The sequence below is a fragment of the Heterodontus francisci genome, chromosome 11 (assembly GCF_036365525.1).
Source record: "Heterodontus francisci isolate sHetFra1 chromosome 11, sHetFra1.hap1, whole genome shotgun sequence".
NCBI classification, from domain to species: Eukaryota; Metazoa; Chordata; class Chondrichthyes; order Heterodontiformes; family Heterodontidae; genus Heterodontus; species Heterodontus francisci.
The window spans coordinates 35,097,333-35,124,463 of record NC_090381.1 but is presented as its reverse complement, the minus strand read 5'-3'; the positions used below and the strand labels follow the sequence as shown (position 1 = coordinate 35,124,463).

The window sequence follows — 27,131 nt, the reverse complement described above, 5'->3', positions numbered from 1 at the left end:
AGGTGGCAAAAGTTTAGAAAGAGAAGGGGAAAAAGTGACTAAAAGGGCAGGTTAAAGGAAGTCTGGGACGAATCCCAGATAAAAACACCTACTGTCCAGGCAACCAACCCCGAGAAATGTGAAAAGTTAGACCCCACATCCTCCTATGTAAATGCAGACTCTAGAAGCACCACACCAGAGTTGCAAACAGCATTTACAGGAACCTGCAGAGACAAAGAGAGATATGTAGGGGGCTCAGAAACCGTGAGGGTGATGCCTCTCCTAGTCGATATGTCACAGGAGAGTGCATTTAAGTCTGCACAAATACCTGCAGGTAAGAGTGTCCCAGAGAACAAAAGGTAGATTAACAAAGACTGGGCCCCACAGTCAGAGGAAAAGGGAATCACCCATCCCCTGAAGTCGAAAGTCTGCATGACTCAGAGTTCACGATAGATCCGCCCACTACTAACTCTCCTACGAAAAAAAGGGAAAATTAAAGCTGCCCTGGCATCTAGAAAAGACCATTTTAAAAGCTTTAAGATTGGTGAATGAATGGAAATGAATGAGAGAAATGCATGGTTTTTCTTTCAGTACCTTATATTTCTCTCAAACCCTGTAATGAAATGCACATTTTTCTTCAAATTGCATTTCATTCCCTTGGGTGTGGAGGTGTCAGGCAAACCCCCCACCTGCCAAGACTGAGGTACACATAGATTTCACCACACACAAACATTAAAACTTAAAATTGCAAGTCCCTGACTGGAAAGATATTTGCATAGCAACTAGCAGAGTTATAACAAGGGATAAAGGACCATCTCCTGACCCATTCAACCAACTTTTGATTACCAGACATTGAAGGTGGGGGGAGCTAACATTCCAGGTTGACCGTTAAGATAACAGAATCCACAACAATAGAAGAAGTGGTCAGACCAGTTTTAGTCACATGACTAGCTGGCTGTTGAGAATTGAACTTCCAACAAGGGATTTGAGCTCAAAAATCCTGGCTCCTGGAACTGAAGCAGAACCCTCTCCTGTCTGCCTGCTCATCTCTCAGGGAACAGAATCTTATGAAAACACATGAACCTCAAAGAGAGAAAAGCCTCCTACGTGAACAAGGTTTAAGCAGAATACTGGGCCCCAACGAAACAGCAAGAATTACCTACAATAGGACTATACGGTGAGCTTGAAGAACAGTAAACAAGAAACTCTTCTGAAATTGCCTCAAACTGTTCCACTTTATCTTTTCTTCTCTTTTCTGTCCCTATCTGCATGTGTATATCACATGTGCATGCTAGCGTGGGCACGTCGTATATCCGTAGGCATCAACTGTATTAAAGTTTAAGTCTAAGTTTTAATAAATTTCACTTTTCTTCTTTAAACCAAAGAAAGCCTGTTTATGCATATTTCTTTGCCTTGTAATTGGAAAGTTGTGAATAAGGATTCACAAAGTGTATGGGGGGGGGGGGGTGAGGGGGCGGGGGCTCAAAACACAGTGTGCTTAAAATTAAACCCTGTTACAATAAGGCCAGGTGAAGTTAGTAACAGACCCCTAGGCGCCTTTCTCACCTGTCGTAACAAAATGCAGACAAACACAAATCCTGAAGCCCGAGCATTTAAACCAGGGGAACAGGTACTGGTACTGTTGCCATTACACAGCGACCCCCTGAATGCAAGATTTAGTGGCCTGTACATTGTTGGGAAAAAGATCAGTGAAGCAAATTACCTGATTAACATCCCAGACTGGAGAAAGAAGCAAAGGCTGTGCCACATAAATATGTTGAAGAATTACTACAATTGGGAACAGGCCAAAGCAGTGAATGTATGGCAGGCAGTGAGAACAGTGGAGGAAGGAAACAATAGTGAAGAAGAACTAGGGGAAGAAGAGAACACAGAAAATTCCCAAATTGAACCCTCTACTATGAAATTGGACAACACAGAAACATTAGGAAGACTAGAGACTGTGTTTAACTATTTGACTGACAAGTAAAGAAAGGACCTACTGACACTGCTAAAAGAGTTTGAGGAAGTTTGGAGGGACAAACCTGGTCATATCTCTTTAACAAATCATGATGTAGATGTAGAAAAGACCCCACCTATAAAACAAGACCCATAGAGATTAAGCCCGATAAATTGGCTCAAGTCCACAAAGAAATACAGTATATGCTAGACAATGATCTAATTGAACCTAGTCAGTGTTTTGTGATTGCCTTTAAAAGTGATGTCCCTTTAAGCTGTGAGCATGCTAATGAGCCAAGTACCAGGACACAGTCATGTGATTGCCAGCCTTCCTTTTTGCTACTGTAACACCAAGAGGCAAATCCTGTAAATAGATAGCTCTGCACTGTATATACTTAGCTGTTAATATACCTGTTTGAGATTTTCAATCAACTGAACTAAGTGCATCTCACTTTTGTTGTATTAGACAACATATAAAGCTTCTCATTACATGGTGGCAGCTGTGGTGAGAACACAGGATCCAAGATTGAGGACCACAGGAAAACAGCTTTAAAAATCTACCTTCCTCCAGCTAAAAGAGAGAAAGTTTCAAAGAAATACTGGCTCAAACAGTGAAGAAAACACTTATTTCAAGCCGTAGAGGGCAGAGTGCTGAGTGACGGGCTGCAAATCGGTCACTGCGATCAGGTGAGTCAGAATCCCCACTGAACAAAAAAAGCTTTGAGGTGCTTGCAAAGTTGATTTTTTAAAGGCTCAGTAAGAGAAAAAAAAAAGGGAGAACCCAATCCCTATCTTATGCAGTTTGATTCTTTCAAAGGCTCCCCCTGGCTGATTAGGTCGTCACCATTACAGGAGGCGCCCGACAGTGAAAAGGCGGGAAGCCTCCATTCATGCAGCTTGCAGCTAGAGCTATAGAAAGAAATCCATTAAATCACTCCAGCGTGAAGAGCTTTCATTCACTCATCCAGAGTTTAAAAAAACTCAGAAAACAACTCAAGCATGAAGAATTGCCTATTGATTTGTATAAACAGACTCTAGCAAAAAAAACACTTGAAATACCTATTGCACAGCTGTATAAACAGACAGACTAGAGGCTGAACGCTAGATAAACAGACAAGCGCTGCTAAACACCTGCTGCTGTCAATCAAAGCAGCCAGTCTACAGAGCAGAGGATTTTTTAAAAAGGAAAAGCAGTACAGCGTCACAGAATCAGGTCCTAAAGTAAGGTTTAGAGCAAAAGAACAGAGGGAACATGGATACCAATTTTCCCAGCATGAACTGGAAAGCCTTGGGTATCCTATCCGAGTTCAAACGGTTGCAACAAAGAATGCAGTTATACTTTACAGACCAAGTAATTGTAGAACCAGAAAATGATGATAGCAATTGAAAATGAGGGATTGCACAGAATCAATATGTCTGCATCATCTGAACAAGACCAGAAAGATCCTGCAAAGATGTGAAAAGTGCTGGAAGATCAGCCCCAATCGAGAGGGAATTTCCGAATTCACTGCCTGGAATTGATGTCCGACAGACAACAGCCACAGGAATCAATAGACCAGTTCATCAGTAGATGCCGAACTAAGGGCAACGAGGGTAATTTTTCAGAAGCTGAGCTGTCAGACCGAATATTGGAGCTGGTGATTGTATCCATTGAAACATTTCAGAAAGACCTCTTGGGGAAAAATAAAGGTGACAACAATGATCACTGCTGGAGGATGTCAGGAAATACAAAGTCATTGTAGCTAGAAACAACACCTGCAAACACTAGGTGCAGCCAGTTGTATCGGCACCACAACCAGGTCGAAAAGAGCAAACAAGATGGGTGGTAGGTGCTGTCTGTCCCACTCACGGCAAAATTGTCCTGCATTTCATGACCTGTGCAAGGTGTGCGGTGCAAAAGGACACTGGACCTGCCTATGCAAGGAAATTTGGCTCTAAAGACGCAGCCAGAAGCCATGGTAGGAAGCAAACAAACCAGCAACAGGCGCGGCATTAGGGCAGCAGCCGCAAAGAAAACGCCAGAGACCTACGTAAATGCAAGCCGATACATGAGGTCCACAGTAAAGCAGACCTAAGGCAAGACCCAGAGAGAAGTAATTCTCAGTCAGAAGATGAACCGGCATCCCACATTGTGAACCTGACACATCACATTGACGAAGTCAAGCAACTGGAAGCTTTAGCCACTATTAACATCATATGCCCAAAGAAAGCTGGGAAACATACACTCAAGGTCAAGATTGACACCAGCGCTAGTGCAAATATCCTACCAGTCCGAATCCTCAAAGATATGTACCGGAGTCATTGGAGATCAATGACACAACCGACAACTACCAAATTATCTGCATACAATGGGTAACCCATCCCGTGCAGTGGCACATTAACAATGCAATGCAGCTATGGCAAGCTATGGAAACCACAAACGTTCTACCTAGAGACATGAGCAGACCAGCAGTGGCAGGACGACCAGTGTTTAAGGACCTTAACATCATAACTATCCACGAGAGCATTGTCAAGGCAAAATCTCCAAGGACTGGAACCCGCTCACAGACTCTGGCCAGCATCAAATGGTGCAGCCTGGAAACCCAGCAACAGCACAATTATACCGCGTCCTCACTTCTGCTCTCTAGAGAACCACCAGCATCACAACGAGCCAGAACGGACAGGTATCTCCATGAGGCCAATTACTCTTCCCCCATCAAGTCCTTGACCTTGAGACCCAAGCCTTCAGATGCAGAGGATGAGGAGAGGCGAAGGACACACAATGTCCTGAAGAGGCAGAGAAGGAATGAGTTGAAGCATTGTCTGTTGGCTCTTCGAGATGAGATGCCGGAGCTTTCCAAGAATGACAAGGCATCAAAAGTGGTCATCTTGAGAAAAGCAACAGAGTATGTTAGCAGGTTAAAGGCAGAGCAACAGAAATTGAATGCAGAGAGGGGAAAACTTCGGAAAGAACAGCAACAGATGAGACACAAATTCCCAAGCACAAGTTGTCAAACCACCGAGATGATATATGGACTTTTGAGCCTCTGTACATGCAAAGCTCATCTTCTCTATAACTATGTAATTAATTTTGATGTTATCTAATTTCATACATTTTTCCTTTTAGCATACAAGACTGATCTTTGGAAAGAAGGGGGATGTTGTGTGATGTCCCTTGAAGATCTTAGTATGCTAACGAACCAAGTACCTTGACACAGTCATGTGACTGCCAGCCAAACTCACCCTGTTACTGTAACACCAAGAGGCAAGTCCAGTAAATAGATAGCTCTGCACTGTATATACTTGTTAGTTGTTAATAAACCTGTTTGAGATCTTCAATCAATGAACTCCATGCATTTCATTTATGTTGCATCAGGCAACATAAAAAGCTTCTCAGTACAGTCAGAGCAGCTGGAGCTCATCTATTATACTAGTCCCCAAATCTGGCAGCTCAAAAAGACTCTGGGGTGAATTTTACAGACCCCTGACATCAGGGGTTGTGGCGGGGGGTGGGGGGCAGAAAAAGCCTCCAGCAGAGGCCTGCCAGGGGCCTCAACGACGGGAAGGCCCGGCCCCATATTGCCGGTGGTGGCGATGCTTCATGGCGGCCCTCTGCCGCTCAGCAGCGGAAGGTAAATCTGAATATTTAAATAAATGTTAATGGCTGAATAAATGTCCTACCCGCTCCCGCCGTCCATCCCCATCCAATATTGGCACCGGTGGCTGGCACTCCTGCACCTTCGGATCTCCATTTCAGAGATCTGATGCGGGACACTGGTGGGGAGGAGGGAGCAGGTAAGTATTTCAGTGCGGGAGTGGGGGGGAGTGGGGTCAAACTAATATGATTGGTGGAGGGGATGGTGGGAAGGGGTTGAAGATAAAAGTTTATCAACTTTGGGGGGGGTCAGGTACACAAGGTAAGTATTTTGGGGGGGCAGAGGGCAAGGAATTAAGTGCATGGTTGTTGGGGTAGGGTGGAACAAGGTCTAGATCAGTAAATTTTATTTTTTCCAACAAATGTCCCTTTAAAATTTAAATTCTACTGTAGAGCTCGAAGCCCTTTAAAAATGGCGTCAGCGCCTGCGCAGTGGCACCTGACACCGTTGCTGGGGATGGATCACCCGCCCCCTCCACATCATCGGGAGGGCGGGGTGGTCTGCCTGGCCATGTAAATGAGCTGCCGCATTTTTACGGCCACCGCCGATTACAGCGGCGGCAACATAAAATTCAGCAAAGTTAATGCAGTAAGATGAACGGACTCATAATCATTCCTCAAATTGAAGGCTGTATCGACCAAGAGGCAACTCCGCCTCCATCAGTAAAATTGATTCATTAAAAGAATACTGAAAAGTCCCCATTACTATCCGAGCCAAAGAAATCTCAGCTTTTTTTTGCATTCGGGATCATCAAAAGCACTATTTAAGGGTCGACAAAATGCTAACCTAGTGGCCAAATTAGCTAAAAGCAAGTTCGCCAAAGCCAAAATGACCTATTTAGGAGATATTGTAGGCCAAGGTCGAGTGTTGCCAAGGGCAGCAAAAGTACAAGCCCTGGTAGATTTCCCCATTCTCAAGGCCAAGAGAGAAATAATGTGATTCCTGGGAATGTGCGGTTTCTTCCCAACTTCAGCACCCTAGCTGAACCCTTAACTGACTTATTAAAGAAAAGTGCTAAGATAGTGCTGTCAGAACAGTGCCAGATGGCTTTTGAAAAGTTAAGGGCAATTCTAACAAATGAACCTATATTGGCAGCCCCAAATTTTAACAGATCCTTTAATGTGGGTATTGACACAAGCGACGTAGGAGCAGGAGCGGCCTGATGCCAAGAAGATGACTCAGGCATCGAGAGGTCAGTTGGCTATTTTTCAAGGAAATTAAATAAACATCAACATAAATATTCCACCATTGAAAAGGAAGCATTGAAACTTCTGTTCGGCCTTCAACATTTGGAAGTCTATGTTAAACACGGACACAGGGAAATTCTGATATAAACTGACCACAACCCGTTAACCGTCTTGGAAATCTTCAAAGTTAACAATGCCAGGCTGTCAGATGGAGTTTACTCTTAGATAAAAGCAAAATACTGCAGATGCTGGAAATCTGAAACAAAAACAAGAAATGCTGGATTCACTCAGCAGGTCTGGCAGCATCTGTGGAAAGAGAAGCAGAGTTAACGTTTCGGGTCAGTGACCCTTCTTCGGAAGGGTCACTGACCCGAAACGTTAACTCTGCTTCTCTTTCCACAGATGCTGCCAGACCTGCTGAGTGAATCCAGCATTTCTTGTTTTTGTTTGAGTTTACTCTTAGAGTCGTTTAACTTGAAAATCACACAGATAGCTAGGAAAAACAATGCCATTGCAGATGCACTGTCCAGAATTTAAACAATGTGCCACCAGTAAACTGTGAAAGGCTCGTGACAGTAAATCTAAGGAATGCATGTGATGAATATGTGTAGATGTGTGTTATCATGTGTTTTTACTTTTCATTAATTCTAAAAACAACAAACAACAACAGAAAATGAAATACCAAGGAATTCATTTTTTCCCTTTTTGTGGGGAGGTATCATGCTCATGCAATCATGAACGATAAATATGAACTGAGGAATTAACCTCCCAAAATAGACACACTTTTTCTACAAGTCAAAACGAAGTAATAGGTCAGGTGACCACTCCTGTACTGCAAATATACATAGTGACTGCTGGAGATTGAACCCATCATCATGTCTGGACCAGCCTTGAAGAAAACATTATAAATACTAATGGACCATTCAATGTTAATGGCTACCTTTTTCAATCAGTTGGAGTAACAATGACCTTTACATACATAGAGGGCTGGATTTTGTGGAGGAGGCAGGGCTCCCAGCACTGGGCTGAAAAGGCAGGGTTCAGCCTGGGGTCACCAGGGCCAATCCAGAAGGCCCCATCTAGGAGGGGTGGAAGGGTGGCTGTGAAGTACAGTGGGAGGGAGGGGTCCATGGAGCTGTATGTTTTGCCAGTGGGGGTCCTCCATGAGCCACAGATCCCCATGTGGCAGAGGCAGCCCCCCACCCAAACGCAGATGAGATCCCAGCATCGGAGGGAAGAGGTTCGTAGATGGCCACTAATAGGCCACTTAAGGGCCTCAATTGGCCTCTGGGTGGGAAGGCCGTCGTCGGCCTATCCCGCCCCCAGCAAAATTGCTTGGTGATGGGGCAGAGATGGGCCCTCTGCCCCCCACCAACTTTCGTGAATTTATGGACCTCCCCGCTTCTGACCCCGCCCATAACATTCAGCCCTCAGAATTTCCAGACTCAAACTCAGGATAATAGGTGTGGCCAAACAACACTCTATCAAGATCAGCAATATTCTAACACCATTGTCTAACAACGGCGATACATTCAGAGACACGTTATGAAAACACCAGGGGAGAGAAACTTTGATCACCTGACAGAAACCAAACCTGATAAGGTTTATTTCTAAAAAAAAACTTTTCTGGGCAGGAAGCAGAGCAGGAGTCAGAAAGCCAGCAGTCAGGAGGCTGAGAGAGATCTGTTCTAGCCACGAAGAGGATCCTGTCGAATACTATCTTTTAAAAAACTACCTAGAGGCAGAGATGAAAAGGTGACCTTCGAAAACTCTCCATTTGAGAGATTGAAACAGGATCTTCATCATTGGACTATAACCGAGATTTAACCAAAGAAGCCTGCAGCAAAGCATCGGTCCACCTGAAACTCTCTAAAGTTTGATTCCTGGGAACCAGGAGAAAAAGGAAGAACAAGGCTGCATCATTTAAATTTTCCTCCCGGGAAAACAAACAAGGTTTCAAATGGAACACTTTTTTCAAAAAGACCTAAATGCATGGTATATTTTAATCTCTGTCTTTTCTCATGTGTGTGCGTTGGTGTGGTTCTCCCCGCCACTCGGTGGCGTTACCCCAATTACCATATCCAAAATGGAACTTACCTCTCCTGATTATGCAGCCCACCGCCTCTTGCTCCACACTTCCACATTTTACGCTGAACGGGTGGCCGTCATGTGCTGTCCCTTTCACGAACAAAAAAGCCAACGGGTCATCAGAAGCAGAAATTTTCGCCAGAGAAGATAAGTCCACATATTCAGGAGTCTCACTCTGCATACTGGAAGGGAGGAGGGAGGGGTGATTACAGGGGTCTCGTCTGCAGACGTGTAGGGAGCCACTGCAATTCCACCCTCCGTGAAGGTTGGCAGCTCTGTGCCATTGATTGCCTCTGTCAGTGAAGCAGCAATGGCACTCGAGTCACCTTGTATGTAGGGAGAGTGCCAGAGACTGTAGGCGTGTGAAGCTTATATGCCTGGTGGGCCAATCGATGCAGCTTGTACAATCTTTATGTGATCATGCGGTGCCACTCTTAGTGGGAGCTAAGGCGGGCAATGCCTTGCCATGCCACATAGCTGCTGCATGGAAGCACCTGATGTACCACTCAACATCAATCTTTGCCCTGTCAGGAACCTTCGAAGAATTGAAGGAACCGAGTTGAATTGCAACTTGAAGATGGGGATCGTTCACCCTATGTTCATTGATGCACTTCTTGAGAGGATCCATATGCGCTGCAGTCAAAACCAAGTGACAGTTGCAGCACACATAGAGGCCCCTGGTCAAGAGCAGCAGCACCCAAGGAGAGCTCTCTACTCCAGAACTCCATGCCTCTACAGATCCCACATGACATATCTGCAGATGTCAGAGAGCCAGTGTCAGAGGCAACTGCTGATGTCGAGAGAGGCAGTGACACACACCATTGCAGGTTCAATGATGACCTGCAGCCCAGGGGCTTTGGGGGACATCCTATTCCTGTGGCCCTCAAAGTGACAGCGGCTTTACACCACTGCATCATTTCAGGAGCCCACCGGAGACATTTGAGGGGCCACACAGTCAGCAGAGCACCACTGCATCAGGAAGGTCACCAATGCCCTGTTCCAGAGGGCTGGTGACTATATCCGCTTCACGGCTGACTCTGAAAGCCAGGCCACTGGTTTCTGCTCCTTCACGGGATTCCCACAGGTGCAAGGGATCATATATTGCACCTATGCGACCATCAAGGCTCCCGCCGGGTGACCAGCTGAATACGTAAACCGCAAGGGCTTCCACTCAATCAACGTGCAGCTTGTATGTTTTCACCAGAAACGATTCATGCAAATCTGTGCCTGCTTTCCAGGCAGCTGGCAGAATGCCTTCATCCTGTGCCAGTCCCAGCTGCCTGACCTGCTTCTCCAGCACTTTCTGCTTTGCTGCCAGAGTAACAGCAGCCCCACTCTTCAACAGTGAGGTAAGTATTTTTTTGACAGTTGTCAGGAAGCAGATGCTGGGGTGCTTTAAATAAGGCCCCAGCACCTGTTGCACAGCTATCAAAAGGTCCCTCACTGCGTCGGATGTCCCACCTCTACCCACGTAATATGAGGCGGGGGGGGGGGAGCGTGTTGCAGTGATGCTAATGAGCCCCCACGCGTAATATTGCGGGTTTCTCGGCGGCCGCCGCTCCGTGTGAGCACGCTGCTGAGTTCAAAGCGCCCCACCGCGAAGTGCGGCTGCTAATAAAATTCAGCCCAACGAGTTGTGGTAAATGATTGTTTTTCAGACTGGAGGATGGTAGACTGTGGTGTTCCCCAAGGGTCAGTGCTAAGACCACTGCTTTTTTTGCTATATATAAATTACGAGGATCTTAGAATACAGAGTAGAATTTCAAAATTTGCCAATGATACCAAACCTGCAGGTGTGGCAAACAGTGAGGATGCAACAAACTGCTTGCTACAGGACATAGGCTAGCAGAATGGTCAGACAATGACAGATGGAATTTAATATAAACAAGTGTAAGCTGATGCATTTTAGCAGAAGGTAGAGGGTGAGGCAATGTAGACTTAATGGCACAGTTCTAAAGCGTGTGCAGGGACAGAGGGACATGGGGATGGATGTGCATAGATCTTTGAAGGTGGGAGGACATATTGAGAGAGTGGTTAGCAAAACATATGGGATCTTGGGTATCATTAATATAGGCATAGAGTACAGAAGCAGGGAAGTTATGATGAACCTTTATAAAGCTCTGGTTGGGCCCCAAATAGAGTATTGCGCCCTGTTCTGGTCACCACACTTTAGGAACGATGTGAGGCTCCTTAAAAGGATGCAGAGGAAATTTTACCAGAATGGTTCCGGGGATGGAGGATTTTAGTTACAAGGTTAGTTTGGAAAAGCTGGGGCTGTTCTCCTTAGAGCAAAGGAGATTGGAGGGGAGATTTGCTACAGGTTTATAAGATTAAGTTAGACAAGGAAAAGCTGTTCCTATTAATTGATGGTACAAGCACTGGGGACACAGATTGAAGGTTTTGGGCAAGAGATGCAGGGGGAATGTGAGGAAGAACTTTTTTACACAGTGAGTGGTAATGACCTGGAACTCGTTGCCCCCGAGCATGGTGGAAGTGGAGACAATCAATGATTTAAAGAGGAAATTGGATAGGCACTTGAAGGAAATAAACTTGTAGAGCTACGGGGATCGAGCAGAGAGAGTGGGACTGACTGGCTTGCTTCACAGAGAGCCGGCATGGTCTTGATGGGCCGAATGGCCTCCTTCTATGCTATATGTGACTCTATGACCCTCCTTAAAATCACTCTTGAGATCCTTTGATGCGTGTTTGTGTGCTACTGTTGATGGTGTGGGATGCTGTACTGCTAGGTCTATATTTGAAGGACCAGCTCCCTTTGCACTGTTTACTGGCTGCTTTGTGAAGAGAGATGGCATATTGAGCATAAAGGCTGTGTTATTCATACTTCTGCAGCAGTGTGCATGTGATTTTCAGTCGTCGTGCTCAATCACTGCGCATGCTTGGTGAATGTAATCTTTCTTAATCATAAACTGTAAACAAAATGGTACAAATCAGAATTTTAGTCAGAGCCACCATTTTCACCATTACACATGCCTTGTAACACGCTCCCATCTATGATTTATTAATACCTCCTTGGCTTGATTGAAGGCTTGAATCTGTGAAATACCATCACCAGTCTGTAGGTTCCTGTGTCTGTTGAATGCCCACCTTTTTCTACTAATAGCAGAACAGCATGCATGCAAACAGTGCATTTTGCACTGAATATGTAAATCCGCAATGTTGTCTCTGTCACATTGTGGATGGTATAAAACAATTTGCTTTACCTTTCCAGCAATGCATCTAAGATATTCCTGACTGAATTTGTAATCTCACTCTTTCTGCATATGCACAGTGAGGAAATTATCTTTGTCATCCGCAAATTATCTCCAATTATGGCCTCTTCTGCTACTTCACTTGAATGTTCATTGCTACCTTTGTGCTAATTTCGAACAGGTTACTTGATTAATTCAGGTTACTATTCTCTTTTCAAGCTATTTAGCAATATATCATTGACAGTAGCTTGTTATCATGTACATCCATGTTATATGCAGGTAACTCATAATTGCCTTCATTATTCTCATATCCCTATCTGCCTGTTCTGATGCTGTTGTTTCTCTCAAAGTCAGATCCTTTTGAGCAGTTCCTGACACATCATGCAGTGTATGACCCCATCAAGACCAATTTGCTCTGCTTGAAATATCATTTGGCTATTGGAGATTTATTCTTTCAACACTGCCTCATGCCATCCAAAAGAATGGTGCATATTTCCTCAGTGAAGTGCTGTACTGCTAGGGCCACCTGTACTTCAGTTCCCAATATTTCACATTCTGTAGCTGGATTAATGAAATATGAATGCTTTATACTAGTTTAATACCTGCATAACATGTACTTCTCACTCAGTATTAATGTGATGCATTCTGATGGGTTTATCAATTGCACGTGCATTTTAATAATCTGATATCATGGAACAACAGCAACTTGCATTTATACATCAAGATGGTACATCCCTAATACGTGCATTACAAACCAATGGAAGAGGAGGAGGAAGAAGAGAGGACCTTTTTCATGACATGTAGGGATTGACATCCTGCAGTTATACTTGATCGTGTTCAGGAGCGAGGGAAAGACTGTACACGGCTTTGAGCTTCACGTACATTTTGCCTTGCTCAGAAGACTGAATGGGTTAGTAAGAATTTGTAATAAATTTTATGTGGTCTGTGGGAGCAATGGGCCTGATGCCCAAATAATTTTGGGAATACTTAGCAGGTCAGGCAGCATCTATGGTGATGAGATACAGAGTTAACATTTCAGACCGATGACCTTTCATCAGAACGGGCTAACGTTTGAGATGTATCAGGTTCTAAGCAGCAGCAGAGGCAGAGAAAGGGGGAAGGGGAGGAATGAACAAAAGGGAACGTCTGTGATTAAAAAACAAAAGGGATGATGGAGTAAGGCAAAAGGGGGTGATAATGGAAGAAGTAAAGAAACAAATAATGGGTCGAGAGGAGCTATAAATAGTTAGAGGACTATCATTACCAGCAATTGCTGGCCAATAAAAGTAGGAGAAATGGTTATGACCGGAAATTGTTGAGTTCGATATTGAGTCTGGAACCTTCTGGTCTTTTGCTTGTCACCATTGTTCCTTTTTATTATTTAAATCACTCCTGCCTTCCTCCCAGACCTTCCCTTTTGTTCTTTCCTCCCCTCCCCCATTTTCCTGCACCTGTACTTGTTTAAAATCTGTTACATCTTAACTTTTGCCAGTTCTGACGAAAGACTGACCTGTTGTTTCTCTGCAGAGCTGCTGTCTGACCTGCTGAGTATTTCCAGCACTTACTGTTTATATTTCAGATTTCCAGCATCTGCAGTATTTTGTCTTTGCCCAAATAAGTTTGTCTTGTTTTGTACTTTTATGTTTCCACAATGAGTTAAGGTTAAATGAGTTAAATGAGTTAAATTTCAACTCATTTGAAAGTTCCAGTAGCCACCCTTGGAGTCCCTCTCATTTATGAGCATTTTACACTTGTCAAAAAAAATTGGTATAGCTCACCACCACTCACTTGATCAAGGAAACAGGAGCCAAACTCACTCAAGTGTGGTTGCTTTGCCTTGTACTTCTTCTCCAGACTCTGAAGCAATCTCTTATGCATTTTGTAAATGTCCCCGATGTTTGAAAAGAGGGTTTTCAGTCGGGCATGAGGGAATAAGTCCTTTGTTTTCTGACACTGTTTGTAGTAACCCTGGAGTGAAAAGGGGGAAATGGATAGCAATGTTTCAACTGAAGTTCAGGGCAGCAGGAATATTTCCTGCACTTACTGTCGCAGTACAGCTAAAATTAAGTACCATCACATTAATGTTCCGTCTTTAAACTGCCGCCCATTCCACCAGGGGCAAGTTGGGCATGAGCTCCGCGTGTCTTTCCAAATATTCATTGAAACAGTCGAAAAAATCATATGCAGTGCATGTCCAACATGTGATCCCGCCAGGTGCGACACCCTGCCAGTGGTGCTAAGTCAGAATATTAACACTCCCTACCAAATGTCAATTGGCTTTGTTGAATTATCTATGAAACTGATTATCTGATTGATTTAGCTTAATAGTTTGAGAACTGCTTTACACATTCAGCCAGCCAGTTGTTTTGGTCCTGTTGGTTTCACTGCACTTTGCAGGAAGACCTCAATTCACATTTAAAATTACAAATTAAAAGGACTGCAGAGATGAGAATCCTTGTTGGAAAACAAATGTTTGTGGTACCGAAGTGCAATGTTCAAAGAAAGTGTCAACAGGCACATTGGTCAGGGGGGGGGAGGGGCGTAAAATTGGCAGTGCAAAACAGACTAATAGTGAATCTGGAAAGAGTAACTCGGGCCATCGATTCGCTTTCTGCCAGTTTTGTACGACTAATAGTGACCGATTTCACCCTCATTTTCTATGTTTGGCACAACTGAATGTTCCAACCCCTATATAACAGGATTTTTTAATTAAGAAAGAAAAAAGCTGGAATTGGCCTATTTAACTCATTAAGACCTTTAAAGGGCCATTAAGGAAAAACTTGGCCATGTGAGCCGCATGGAAGATGGCAGGATCCCCAAAGACACATTGTACAGCGAGCTCGCCACTGGTATCAGACCCACCGGCCGTCCATGTCTCCGCTTTAAAGGCGTCTGCAAACGCGGCATGAAATCCTGTGACATTGATCACAAGTCGAGGGAGTCAGTTGCCAGCGTTTGCCAGAGCTGGCGGGCACCCATAAAGGTGGGGTTAAAGTGTGGCGAGTCGAAGAGACTTAGCAGTTGGCAGGAAAAAAGACAGAAGCGCAAGGGGAGAGCCAACTGTGTAGCAGCCCCGACAAACAAATTTTTCTGCAGCACCTGTGGAAGAGCCTGTCACTCTAGAATTGGCCTTTATAGCCACTCCAGGCGCTGCTCCACACACCATTGACCACCTCCAGGCGCTTACCCATTGTCTCTCAAGATAAGGAGGCCAAAGAAGAAGAAGGAAAAACTTGTACAGTAATCTACAGCTGCCCCTTTGAAAGGTGAGTATTTAGCTTTAGGGCACATTGGAGAATGAAGAAGACAGACTGAGTAACAGGACAGCATTGAATTGCACAGGAAATGCATGAGTAAGAAAGGGTCATCAGTTCTGGTGAAAGGTCATCAACTTGAAAAGTTGAGTTGAATTGTCCCAGCCCTTTGGAAACAGGCTGGGAGGTGGGAGGGCTGGCAATATGGCGAAGCAAGGCATCGGGAGGGGAGCCCAACGTCTTTGCGCCGCCATATCATATTGCCAGTGGCTGAAATCTTAGTGGCATGGCTGCCTGGCAAGTAGCCAATTGAGCCACTTATGGGTCTAATTCAGGACCACATCCCACTCCCACAGGCATTTTACCCACATCGGGAGGGCCCATCGCCATGTTGAGAGACCGCCAGATGAAACCTGGCCGTCTCCCAGCAGGTTCCAGGGTGGGGTGGGGGGGGGTGGTATCCTTGATGGGTGCTCCATGGCTCATGGAGGGACACCCCAGCAGCAATGACATTCAATGCCTAACTCACCGCCACTGCAATGAACCTCCTCCCCCTGCTGCCCGCCCCCTACAACCCCCGCCAATTGCCAGGACCTGCCTGTCTGCCTGGCGCTGGGTTCCTCACAAACATTTATAAGTCTTCAAGTATTGAGGTGCCCTCTCCCTCGAGCTGCAGCCTCAGCAGTGGCCACTGCTAGCAGTGGTGCTACCGAGGCAGCTGAGCTTCCGGCCCTCTTGGGGGGTGGGGAGGAGAGGGTGGGGGGGGTGAGGGTTGGTGCAAGCCGCCATCCTCAATTGGATGGCAGCCCCGGCAGCAGCCTCTTAATCAGCTGCCACCAGAAAAATGTCACCCCAAGGTCCGCTTGTCCTCTAGCGCAGGCCGGCTCCCACTTACGGCTCCAGCAGCGGGACTTCTTCTGGGCTGACAAATTTCAGCCCGTTAACTCTCCACAGTTGGAGGGACCCCCCTACCTCCCCCAGCAGCAATGGCTATCCAACGCCTAACTCGCCACCGCTGTAATGAACCCCCTGCTGAGTATTTCCAGCATTTTCTGCTTTTATTTCAGAAAGGGTCGTGTTTATTTGCAAAACAAGTGGGTTGGACCAGATTTCTGATTGCTCCTCTTAGAGGACAAGACACACTCAACAATTTGGCTGGAATCTGTATTGTGATGCTGCCTGCTGCGGATTAATTCAATGGGGCAATGGGACCTCGTCATTATGGGCAAATTGGTGTCAGAAGTGTTTGGATAAATATCTTTGTACACTTTGGCTTGCTGTACATATACGACCTGTGACATCATGATGTGTAAAATAAAGGTTTTTGACAGCAGCCATTTTATGCACCACATGGAACATGCTATTAGAAGTGAATAGCTAGGATTTGAGAAGATTTTGATAGCTGTATATCAGACAGCAGATGTGCAAAATGTCAGAGAATAATTAGACCCCATGGAGTTTCAGCAGAGAAAGTTTCAGATTGAAAACAACTCCTCTCTGCAACTTTGCACAGGACAGCTGGGTAAGTCATTATGGCTTCAAATTTTCCAGTACCTGCTCCTACGGAAATAAAAGGAGATTTGAAAAGGAATTGGCAATATTTCCAGTCTCCGCTGTAGAATTATGAGATTACCACAGAGTTGGACAAGAAAGTCAAACCGATAAGCGGAGCAACCTTGTTATCATTGGTGGGGAAGTAGCTTTACAAGCTGTATTACATCCTAGATCTTACTGAAGAGAAGAAAAGCAAGACTTGGGAGATTTTGGAGGCCTTAAAGTCCCACTTTGAACCCTCTTCTCATGTCATTTATCAAGCTGTGTGTTTAACATAGAGTTTAGGAAGAGATGGAGAATATTGATCAGTATGTTACTGTACTGAGACGTCTAGCTTAGTCTTCTGAGTTTGGGCAACTGAAGGATGATCTTATCAGAGATAGGATTTAGGGGGAGACAGTGGTGTAGTGGCAATGTCACTGGATTGGTAATCCAGAGAGCCAGGCTAATGCTTTGGGGTCACAGGTTCAATCCCACCTGGTAGCTGGTGGAATTTGAATTCAATTAATTAATAAACATCTGGAATTGAAAGCTAGTCTCAGTAATGGTGCCATGAAACTATCATCAATTGTCGTAAAAACCCATCTTGTTCACTAATGTCCTTTAGGGAAAGGAAACTGCTGTCCTGGTCTGGCCTAAATGTGACTCCAGACCCACAGAAATGTGGTTGACTCTTAATTGCCCTCTGAAATGGCCTAGCAAGCCACTCAGTTCAAGGGCAATTAGGCCATGCCAGTGATGCCCACATCCCATGAAAGAATAAAAAAAAGGATTGTCTTAGGAACAAGAAATCCTGCGGTGAGACCATGTCTGCTGAGAAGAGAGGCTTATTCTCAAAAAAGGTATTGACATATGCAGAAACTCTGAGGTGGCTAATTAACAGATGAAGAGTATTGATAGGAGAACTGATGAGGCTGTGCACTATGCTGAGAGGCAGTTCAAGTCTTCCAAGCACAAGTCAATGATGAAAAGGAGGGACAACTTTCAGAAGGGCCTGCAGAAAGATCAAGGCCAGAGTACTGGATGTGAATTCTGTGGAGGACACCACAAGAAGGTAAAGGAAGCATGTCCAGCATGGAGAAAGCAGTGCTGTAACTGCAATAAGCTGAACCACTTTGCACACAAATGTTTTGCTATAAAGAAGAAAAGCAAGCCTGTAAAGATAGTTAATGGAGAGATGTCGGACGATGATTCTTACGAGTCACTCTACACACTAGAACATGTTGAAAACGTCAAGTCTTGAGGTGGAAAGTGGTTTGTGACTGTTGGAATGATGATTGCAGAAGGAGAGTATCAAGCTGATGTGAGGCGCCAGATAGACACTGGTTCTACGTGCAACATCATGAGCTTCGCATGCTTGTGTGAAATTGATCAAGATGGTAACCCAAATATGAAGCCAACAAAGGTAAAGTTGAGGCTCTATGATGGAGCAATTCTCACCCCAAGAGGACAAACTGAGCTGAGAGTCAAATGCAATGGGAAGAAAGAAGAACTTCAGTTCCAGATAGTGGACACGAAACAAACTCCCCCTCATCTCGGCTGAAACAAGACAAAAGCTTGGATTGGTAATCCTTCAAGTAACAGAAGAGATTGGTAGTGTTTCATATGACACCTAGCCATTGACTGCTGTACAAATCCTGACAGATTACAAAGATGTGTTCACAGCTCTTGAATGCCTTCCTGGTGAAGATCATCTCGAAGCCAACTCAGCATCTTCCAAGGAGAGTTCCAGCTGCCCAGAGGCCTGCCTGAAAGACAAGATAGAAGATCTTGAAAAGATGAGAGTAATCAAGAAAGTGACAACTCCTACAGACTGGATTAGCAGCATGGTAGCAGTGAAAAAAACCTGGAAAGTTGAGAGTGTGTTTAGATCCAAAGGACCTCAATAAAGCTTTGAAGAGATCTCACTATCCTATACCAACCATTGCAGAGATTCTGCCTCCACTTGCCAAGGCAAATGTCTTTACAATCTTAGATGCTAAGGATGGATACTGGCAGGTGAAGTTGAATGAAAGCAGCAGCTTTCTGAATACTTTCTGGACACCATTTGGGAGGTATAGATGTTTACACATGCTGTTTGGCATTTTGATCATGGATGATCTTCTAGTCTATGGATATGGAGATATGATTCAAGGTGCCATCGCAGACCATAATCACAATCTAATGAGACTGCTGGAGAGAGCTCACCAGATGAACCTGAAGCTGAATAAGAAAAGGTTGCAGCTGAAGATGACTGAAATCAGGTACATAGGGCTTGTACTCACAGAGAAAGGACTTCACCCTGACCCTGATAAGATGTGAGCTGTAACAGAGATGCAGCAACCAACAGATGTGAAGGCAGTTCAACAATTTGTAGGATTTATTCTTGCCCAATCTGTTGTCAGAGTGTGAAGCTTTATGCAAACTCACTGCAAAGGATGTTCATTAGTATTGGGGCATAGAACAAGAAGCAGCTTTCACTCACATCACATAACTAGTGATGACAGTGCTGAGGTACTATGATGCCGTTTGAGGAAGTCACCCTGCAGTGTGAAGCCAGTGAAACAGGACTTGGAGCCATCCTCATGCAGCAAGGGTGACCAGTTGTGTTTGCATCCAGACCGTTAATGCAAAATGAACGACGCTATGCACAGATCGAGAAAGAGTATCTTGCTGATGTCTTTGCTTTTGAGTATTTCAACCAGTACCTGTTTGGGCGAGAGAAAGTGATGGTAGAGTCTGACCATAAGCCTCTTCAACGCATCTTTCTCCAAACGGTTCCATCTGCTCCAAAGCATTTGTGTTACGACCAGGTGAGAAAGGTGTCTCGGGGTCTTTCTCAGTTCACCCAGTCTTATTGTAATAGGGTTTTTAAACACATTGTGTTTTGAACTCCCCCTTTGGTGAATCCTTGTTCACCACTTTCCAATTATAAGACAAAGAAATGAGCACAAACAGGCTTTCTTAAGTTTAAAGAAGAAAAGTGAAATTTAGTAAAACTTAAACTCTAATTCGGTTAATGCCTACGGATACACGCCACGCCCCACACTAGCATGCAAATGCGATACGCGCATGCAAATAGAGACAGAAAAGAGTAGAAGAAAAATAGTGGAGAGGTTTGAGGCAATCTCTGAAGAGGGGTTTTTGTTACTGTGCTTCGAGCTTACTGTAAAGTCCTTGCTTGAAGGTAGATCCTGCTTTTCATTGGGGCCCAGTATTCTTCTTAAACCTTGTTCACTGTAGGAGACTTTTCTCTCTTGAGGTTCATATGTCTTCAGTGGTTTTCAGTTCCATGAGAAAGAGATAAGAGCAGGAGAGAGGTCTTTTCCAGTCCAGGAGCAAACAGCTTTCTTTCTTCCAACACTGTTTCTCCAATTTAAAACTCCCCTAGTTGGCCAGCAGGCGGTCACGTGACCGGCTGGTTTGGCCAGGTCTCTTCTGTGTATTGGAGCAGGGACTGGTTCCTTTGTTCCAACACTGTCTGCTAGTATGAAAAAATGTCTTTCCAGCTAGGGCTTTGACAACCCCTTGTAATAGGCCTTCTTTTCTTAACAACAACAATTTTAAATTTTAATGTCCATGTGGTGAAATATATGTGCCTCATTCTTGGCTGGTGGGGGCTTACATGACAATTTGCAAGGATGTTAGTTCATATGCAGAGATATCACTTGGAAGTGAAGAACAAGCAAGGGAAGCAGATGTATATCACCAACATGCTGCGTTCCCTTTGAAGGAAGTTGATGATGCTAGTACAGAATGTGAAATCTTCCAGATTCAACAAGAAGCAACAGCACAACATGCTCTGGAAGTCATCAACCCAGCTGAGACATTGGGCTGAATTTTTTATCAGCCCTCTAAGAGATGAGCAGGGAGGTGGCAGTCCAATAAAATTGCAAGGGAAGGCAGGAGGTGGAGTACCTGTCACCTTTTTGATGCCATTCAGTTTAGCCAGAGGCACAGAAGGCCAAGAACGACCTTCTCCCCAGAGCCAAATTGAGGCCCTTATGTGGCCAATTAATGGTGACTTAAGGGCCATATCTCACCAACACTGGCATTTTGCCAGCAGCGGGGCTTGCCACCATCACGTGGGATGGTCTTCCAGTAAAACTAGGCAGCCTGCTGCAGGTGTTGTGAGGGGTGGGCCTCCTGCTTGGGCAATCTGTGGCCCACGGAGGTCCCCAGCGGCAAAGGCTTCTGCTGCGCCAACAACCCCCCCCCACCCCACCCTCTTGCACTCAACAACCCACCTCCCCCCTCCATTTGCTGGGGCCTGCCTGACTGTCCCCGGCGACCCTTCCCCACTTATCTCCTTTCTTGGGCTGCAGTGCTGCTCCTGGTCCTGGGACAAGGACCCCAATGCCAGGCAGCTAATTGCCTGTGTGCAGTAAAATGCAGCTGGGAGGCCCCAAAACAGCCCTGTTCTTGTAAGAGAGTATTGGGCATACAGAGATGAAGTCACTGCCCAAGATGTTATCTTGTACAAAGGTATTAGCATCATTATCCTGAAAGAGATGAGAGAAGAGATGCCAAAGTGCATCCATGCAAGCCATCAAGGAATTGAGTCTAGTCTGAGGAAGGCAAGAGAAGTGCTCTATCGGCCAAACATGAACAATGAGATTAAGGACCACATCAGCCAATGCTGTGTGTGTAATGTTCATCATGCTGAGCAAGATAAACAGCCCCTCATGACGCATTATATCCCAGACAAAGCATGGATGAAGCTTGAGGTAGACCTCTTCACTCTCACTGGAACTGATTATCTTGTCACAGTTAAGCACTATTTAGACTACTAAATGTTAGCCCAGCTGCCGTCAATGCCTACCAGTGAGATCATAGAACACCTGAAAGCACATTTTAGTCACCACGGCATTCCCGACATTGTGATGAGCAACAATGTCTCTCAGTTCACGAGTGAAGCATTCAGACGCTTCACAAATAATTGGGAAATTCAGCACTACACATCATCTGCACACTATCCCCAGTCAAATGGAAAAGCTGAGGCAGCGGTGAAAGTTGTTGAAAGAAGTACAAGTAAATCGCTGCTCCACCTGAAAGAAGTGTTTGGGGCCTTGGCTGTTTTTTTAATGTTTGTGCTTGGAGCCAGGGCTGTTCATTTTACAGTCAATTGACACTCTTTCTGTACGAACACTTTGTCTTTCAGCACACCGTTAACATACCATTTGCCTTTATTCCAATACCTTCTGGTCATTTATTCTCTGTGACCTTGTCCTATCGACACCTGTTTTGTTATTTCTTGCCCCACTCCCGCTTTACTTGCTTAAAACCCTTTACATTTCTAATATCTGTCAGTTCTGATGAAGGGTCACTGACCTGAAACATTAACTCTGCTTCTCTCTCCACAGATGCTGCCAGACCTGCTGAGTATTTCCAGCATTTCTTGTTTTTATTTCAGATTTCCAGCATCTGCAGTATTTTGCTTTTATACAAGGGTGCCTCTAAGCCTGCCTAGAATGCTGGGCCCCCGGTCTGCAATCAGGAGGCCACCTCCAGGCAGTTAAACTGCTCTCTGGCTAGCCCTGCCACTACCCACCTTCCCCCATTCTGCTTCCTGGAAAATGGCCTGGGGGTGAGATGGAGCCTGCAAGCTGGTTCGCCGGCCAGCGGCACAAATTTATCTGCCTGCCCACCTGCCTTCATGCCCTCCCCCATTGAGGCCTAAAAGTTCAGCCCATGGTTTCTGCAATGTGTAATATGATGCAATCATTGTCAGATACGGAAGCAGGCTTCAGAGCTCATAATGCTGCTATGATTGAAGAGTATGACTGAGGAAGGTGCAAATCATGTGCGATTGATAATATGGTCGAATGCACCAAATAGATCTGTAGTTAGCTTTTTGAAGATCCTCTTTTACATAGAGTGCTGCAATTGTAATGATAGTTGACCTTGGATGGTAAAATAAAAGATTTTAAACCCTAATTGGTGGATTAGATACTGTTGAGGCATTCAGGTTCCCAGGAAATCAACTCACTGCCATTCATGGTAAAAATCATGATCCAGGTTTAGAAGGAGGAGGAGAGGCAAAAGGTAGTGTAGGTGTAAATGGGTTGGAGGTGGTGTGGTGATGGTGTGTGAGGGGGGTGGAGAACATGATCCAGGTCTATCAGAGTGGGATAGAATGGGATCCGTCTTCCCATCTGGATCATTTATCCCTCTCATCCCCCCCCCATTTAGACATGGATCACATTCTTCCCCTATCCCAGCCCACTGTTTGCTATGTACTCTAACTCCCCGAGCTCCGAACCTTCTCCCCCCTCCCCCAAAACCCCACCTCCCCGAGCTCCTGACCTTCTGCACTACCTCCCACCCCAGACTTCCTGACCTTCTCTCCCTGGGTTCCTGACCTCCCTCCCAGTTCCTGACCTCCTGCACCCCCCTCCCCTAAGTTCCTGACCTTACCCCCCATCGTGTTCCTGACCTTCTCCCCCACCCCCTTGAGTTCCTGACCTTTTCCCCCACCCCATCCCCGAGTTCCTGACCTTCTCCCGCATCCACCCCCACCCCACCCCCGCCCGAGTTCCTGACCTTCTCCCCCACCCCAACCCTGGGTTCCTGACCCTGTCCTAGTTCCTGACCTCCCCCCTCCCGTTCCAGGCCTTCTCCCCCCACACTAGCCCCTGCCACCACCCCCAGAGCTCCTGACCTTCTCTCTACAAGTTCCTGACCTTCTTCCCCTGAATTCCTGACCTCCTAAGATGTGAATGTGCTTCCAGTGGGGAGGGGGCAGGAGCGATTCGCCTTATTTCAGCATCATGCTTGCATGGTGAGCAAATGGCTCAGGCCTTATTTACAAGGTTGCTGATAAGGGCTGATTTTCTAAGGGGTTCTCTACTACGGTCTGCTGCAAACCTACCTTCACTGGTCAATACACGCATTGGGATTCTTATAGTTCCACGTGCTACAAGATTGGCCTCATCATAAATAAATAACCATGCAAGCTTGATGCTGAAATAGGGCAAATTAAAAGCATCCTGGGTAACAATGGCTACCCTGATCAGATCATTTCTCACTGTAAATCGCGCAAACAGGCCTATGGCTGTCATTTTTGGCCCCGAAAAGTGCCCAGTCTACCTCAGATTATCCTAGAAGCGTAAAGAAGCCCAAAAATTTGAGCAACAGGTGAATCTAGGTGTTTCACACTGCTACTATGCAGTAGCAACACATGTGATGTTTGCTATCAAGCCAAAAAGACTTTCTGCCTATCAAATATGAATTTCAATGCCAGTGTGATGCTAGGTATATAGGCCGTATGTCCCAAAGACTGGCGGATCATATCCAATCGCATGTCCCTTCTGCTGTTTGCAACGGGCAAGGTACAGACCATACCCAAACAGCCCGTGCTTGCAAAACTCAAAACACAGTGCCCAACATTAGATGTGATTCCGTGATTGGATAGCATTTGTTAAATAATCCTTGGTGCGCTAAGAATTACGCTGACAACCAATTTAAGATTGTCAGTAGGGCTCGCAGTGTGGCGCATTTGTGTGTACTGGAAGCTACATATATTAATACACAGGGCCCTGTTCTTTGCAGACAGAAAGAACATTTACACACATTGCACCTGTTTCAGCTAAACAAAATAAGTGACAGCCATTCGCTGGTTCATTCCTCACGGCAATGCTTTGACCAATCAGAGTCAAGCTGCCTGGTTTAAATTTCAAACAAAGCTTGGCAGTTAACTGTCAGTCACCATAAACTGGTGCATTCTCCATGGCAATGCCCCTACCAATCAGAGTTCACTTGCCAACCAATCAGCACTCTCTTCTCAAACAGTATAAAGTTGTTGCTTTCCGTTACATTGGTAATCCTGCAGATTTTCCCGATGAGTGCAAGATGAAAAGCTTTGACAACATGTCTCTATTTTCAGCAATACTCAAGTTCTGTACTACCAAATTGCTATTTATATTTCTTCAGTTTGGAAGATGACAAATTTAGGTTCATTACCCAGAACAGACCAGAGTTAACAGAATTACAAATTTGCCTACTTGTCCCATTATCTAGAACTTAGTTAACATGAGGTCAAAAAATACACTTTCACTTGTGCTTTAATTTTTATAAAATGTTCTTGATAAAAGCAAGGGATGGTTGTTCCAAGGCAGTGGACTTTAAACTATCCTTTCAAAATTGGCTTTAGAATGGTGACCATTGTGTGGTTCCTTTCTACAGTACCTTCGGGTAACAAAAGATTTTTCTGATCTTGTTTCTTCAACTTTTGCCATATTAATCTTTTTGATAATTTCACCCAAATGCACTCACATTTTGATTTTGACTTTTTAGCTGACTTTCCTGTTTTCCCAGATAAATGAAACCACACCCTCATTGCATCTGTGCCTAATATTAAGCTGTCCCATAATTAGGTCTAGTCCATGTTAACAACAACAACTTGCATTTGTCCCATTTAGGCCTGAACTTTCATTTCCCTCTGCATCAGTGAAAATATTTCTATACTTCTTTACGGAGTTTAGAAAACATTGACATATGTTACAAGGCTGTGCTACCAGCAAACAAGACTTCCGAGAAGAAGCACAGGCTCCTGAAATTACCCCCCTTGTGCTCAAATTGAACAGCACCGAGTGAGTATTATTTCTTATCATTTGCCATCCACATCATACCTCATGGATGTCACGTAGGTTTTTGACATACTCCTTCTCCGAGTTTATGATCTCAGTGATGATGTTGGCTCTCCTTTGGTCCCGCTGTGTTAATTTAGGTGATGCAGGACGTGCAGGAGGCGGTTTAGGAGGTGGTTTAGGAGGTGGTTGAGGAGGTGGTTGAGGACGTGGTTCAGGAGGTGGTATAATATCTTCTTCACTGATGTCCAGAAATTCAATTGTTCCTCGCTCGTTACTAGGTAGCTTCAAGAACAGAAGCAAAGGCTACTTTAAATGCCTTAAGTAAACATAATTCCATTATCTAGAACTCAGTTAACATGAGGTCAAAAATACACTTTCAATTGTGCTTTTTAGTTTTATAAACATTGTCATCAACAGCAAGGCATGGTTGCTCCAGAGCTGTGGCCTTAAACTTTCCTTTCAATAGTAGCTTTCAAATAGTGACCATCATGTGGTTACTTTCCAATATTTTCACCAGTAAATATATATATATATATAATATAGATGTAAAATAAATATGCAATACTGAGAAAATATATAGTTCAAATTAAATGGTAGTGTGTGGTGTTATGAACACTGGACTTTGTAGCCTGATTATGATTTTAAAAATGTGATTTTTAATGTGTGTAAGATGGAGTCAGAGGAAACATATGACCGCACACCAAGGGCCAGATTTTGTTCCCAGCCGGACATCAGGTTTCGTGGCGGGGAGGAGCCAGAGAATCAGAGCAATAGTGGCCGCCACGGAACTCAATGACAGGATTGCCAGGCCCGATCTTCCCAGTGCTAGGGAAGCCCTGCATTGGGACCCTGGTTTAAATATTTTAAATACCTATTTGCATACATTACCATGTCATCCACTGCGATCTTCCCATCCGTTCCCAATCTTCAGAATGATGCGCAGCACTCACGTGCCTTCATTTTACCATCCAGGAGAAGCTGGCACCACCGAGGAAGGGATCAGTGATGGAAGCCTCAGGAGGTAGAGAGAGAGAGAGAACACCAGCTCTCAGAACACTGATACAACGAAAGGCTGCAAAGACTTGAACTTGATTTGAAAATTGAGATTTGTAGAGAAGGAAAAGACCAGCAAGGAAACCATAGACGTCCAGATTGAAAGTGCGAGGAAGAAGTGAGCAAAGAGGACATTGACTTTGAGAAGGTCTGGGAGGTCCAACCCATTGCAACTCGAACGAGATTGGGATGTTTGGCTGCAACGATTTCACTTCAGGGAAGACTGTGTAATATATAAATGTGGTGGGAGGTCTTCAAGTGTTCTAATAAGTGAAAAAAATATCTTTCTCTGTAATTTGGAGTATTAGCAACTTACAAAGTACTAGTTAGTTAATGGTGGTTTTTAGTTTAGTTGTTATAATAGGTCTTAAGACGTGAAATCTTGTCATGTAAATTGGTCTGGGGCGCTAATATCTTGTGTTTTAATGTTAACAGGCTCACTGCAATCATAACAAATTGGGGGCTCACCCGGGATACAAATTCAGAGGCTGTAAAGTGGGCACATTGGAATTTGATAGAATTTTTAAAAAAGCAACACTTCACAGTTACTTTGGCTCCGTTCAGTGGGAAATCAACATGAGTACCAATAATTTGTTAAGAGAGAAGATCTGAGTCTCAGTATCTTGCAAAAGTGGAGAAAGGTCGA

The 27,131-nt window shown here is 44.8% G+C and overlaps 1 protein-coding gene across 1 annotated transcript in view; it reads right to left on the bottom strand.

Annotated features, from left to right (window-relative positions):
- The window catches only part of LOC137375015 (rho guanine nucleotide exchange factor 9-like), an 82,731-nt gene extending 56,457 nt beyond the window's left edge, over nucleotides 1–26,274 (bottom strand). Inside the window, exons 1-3 of the mRNA XM_068041640.1 lie at nucleotides 26,188–26,274; nucleotides 25,472–25,714; nucleotides 13,843–14,022 (exon numbers count right to left, since the gene is read on the bottom strand). Coding sequence (XP_067897741.1) covers nucleotides 13,843–14,022; nucleotides 25,472–25,714; nucleotides 26,188–26,274 — 510 coding nt within the window. The remainder of the gene's footprint in view (nucleotides 1–13,842; nucleotides 14,023–25,471; nucleotides 25,715–26,187) is intronic.
- Nucleotides 26,275–27,131: the final 857 nt, after the last annotated feature.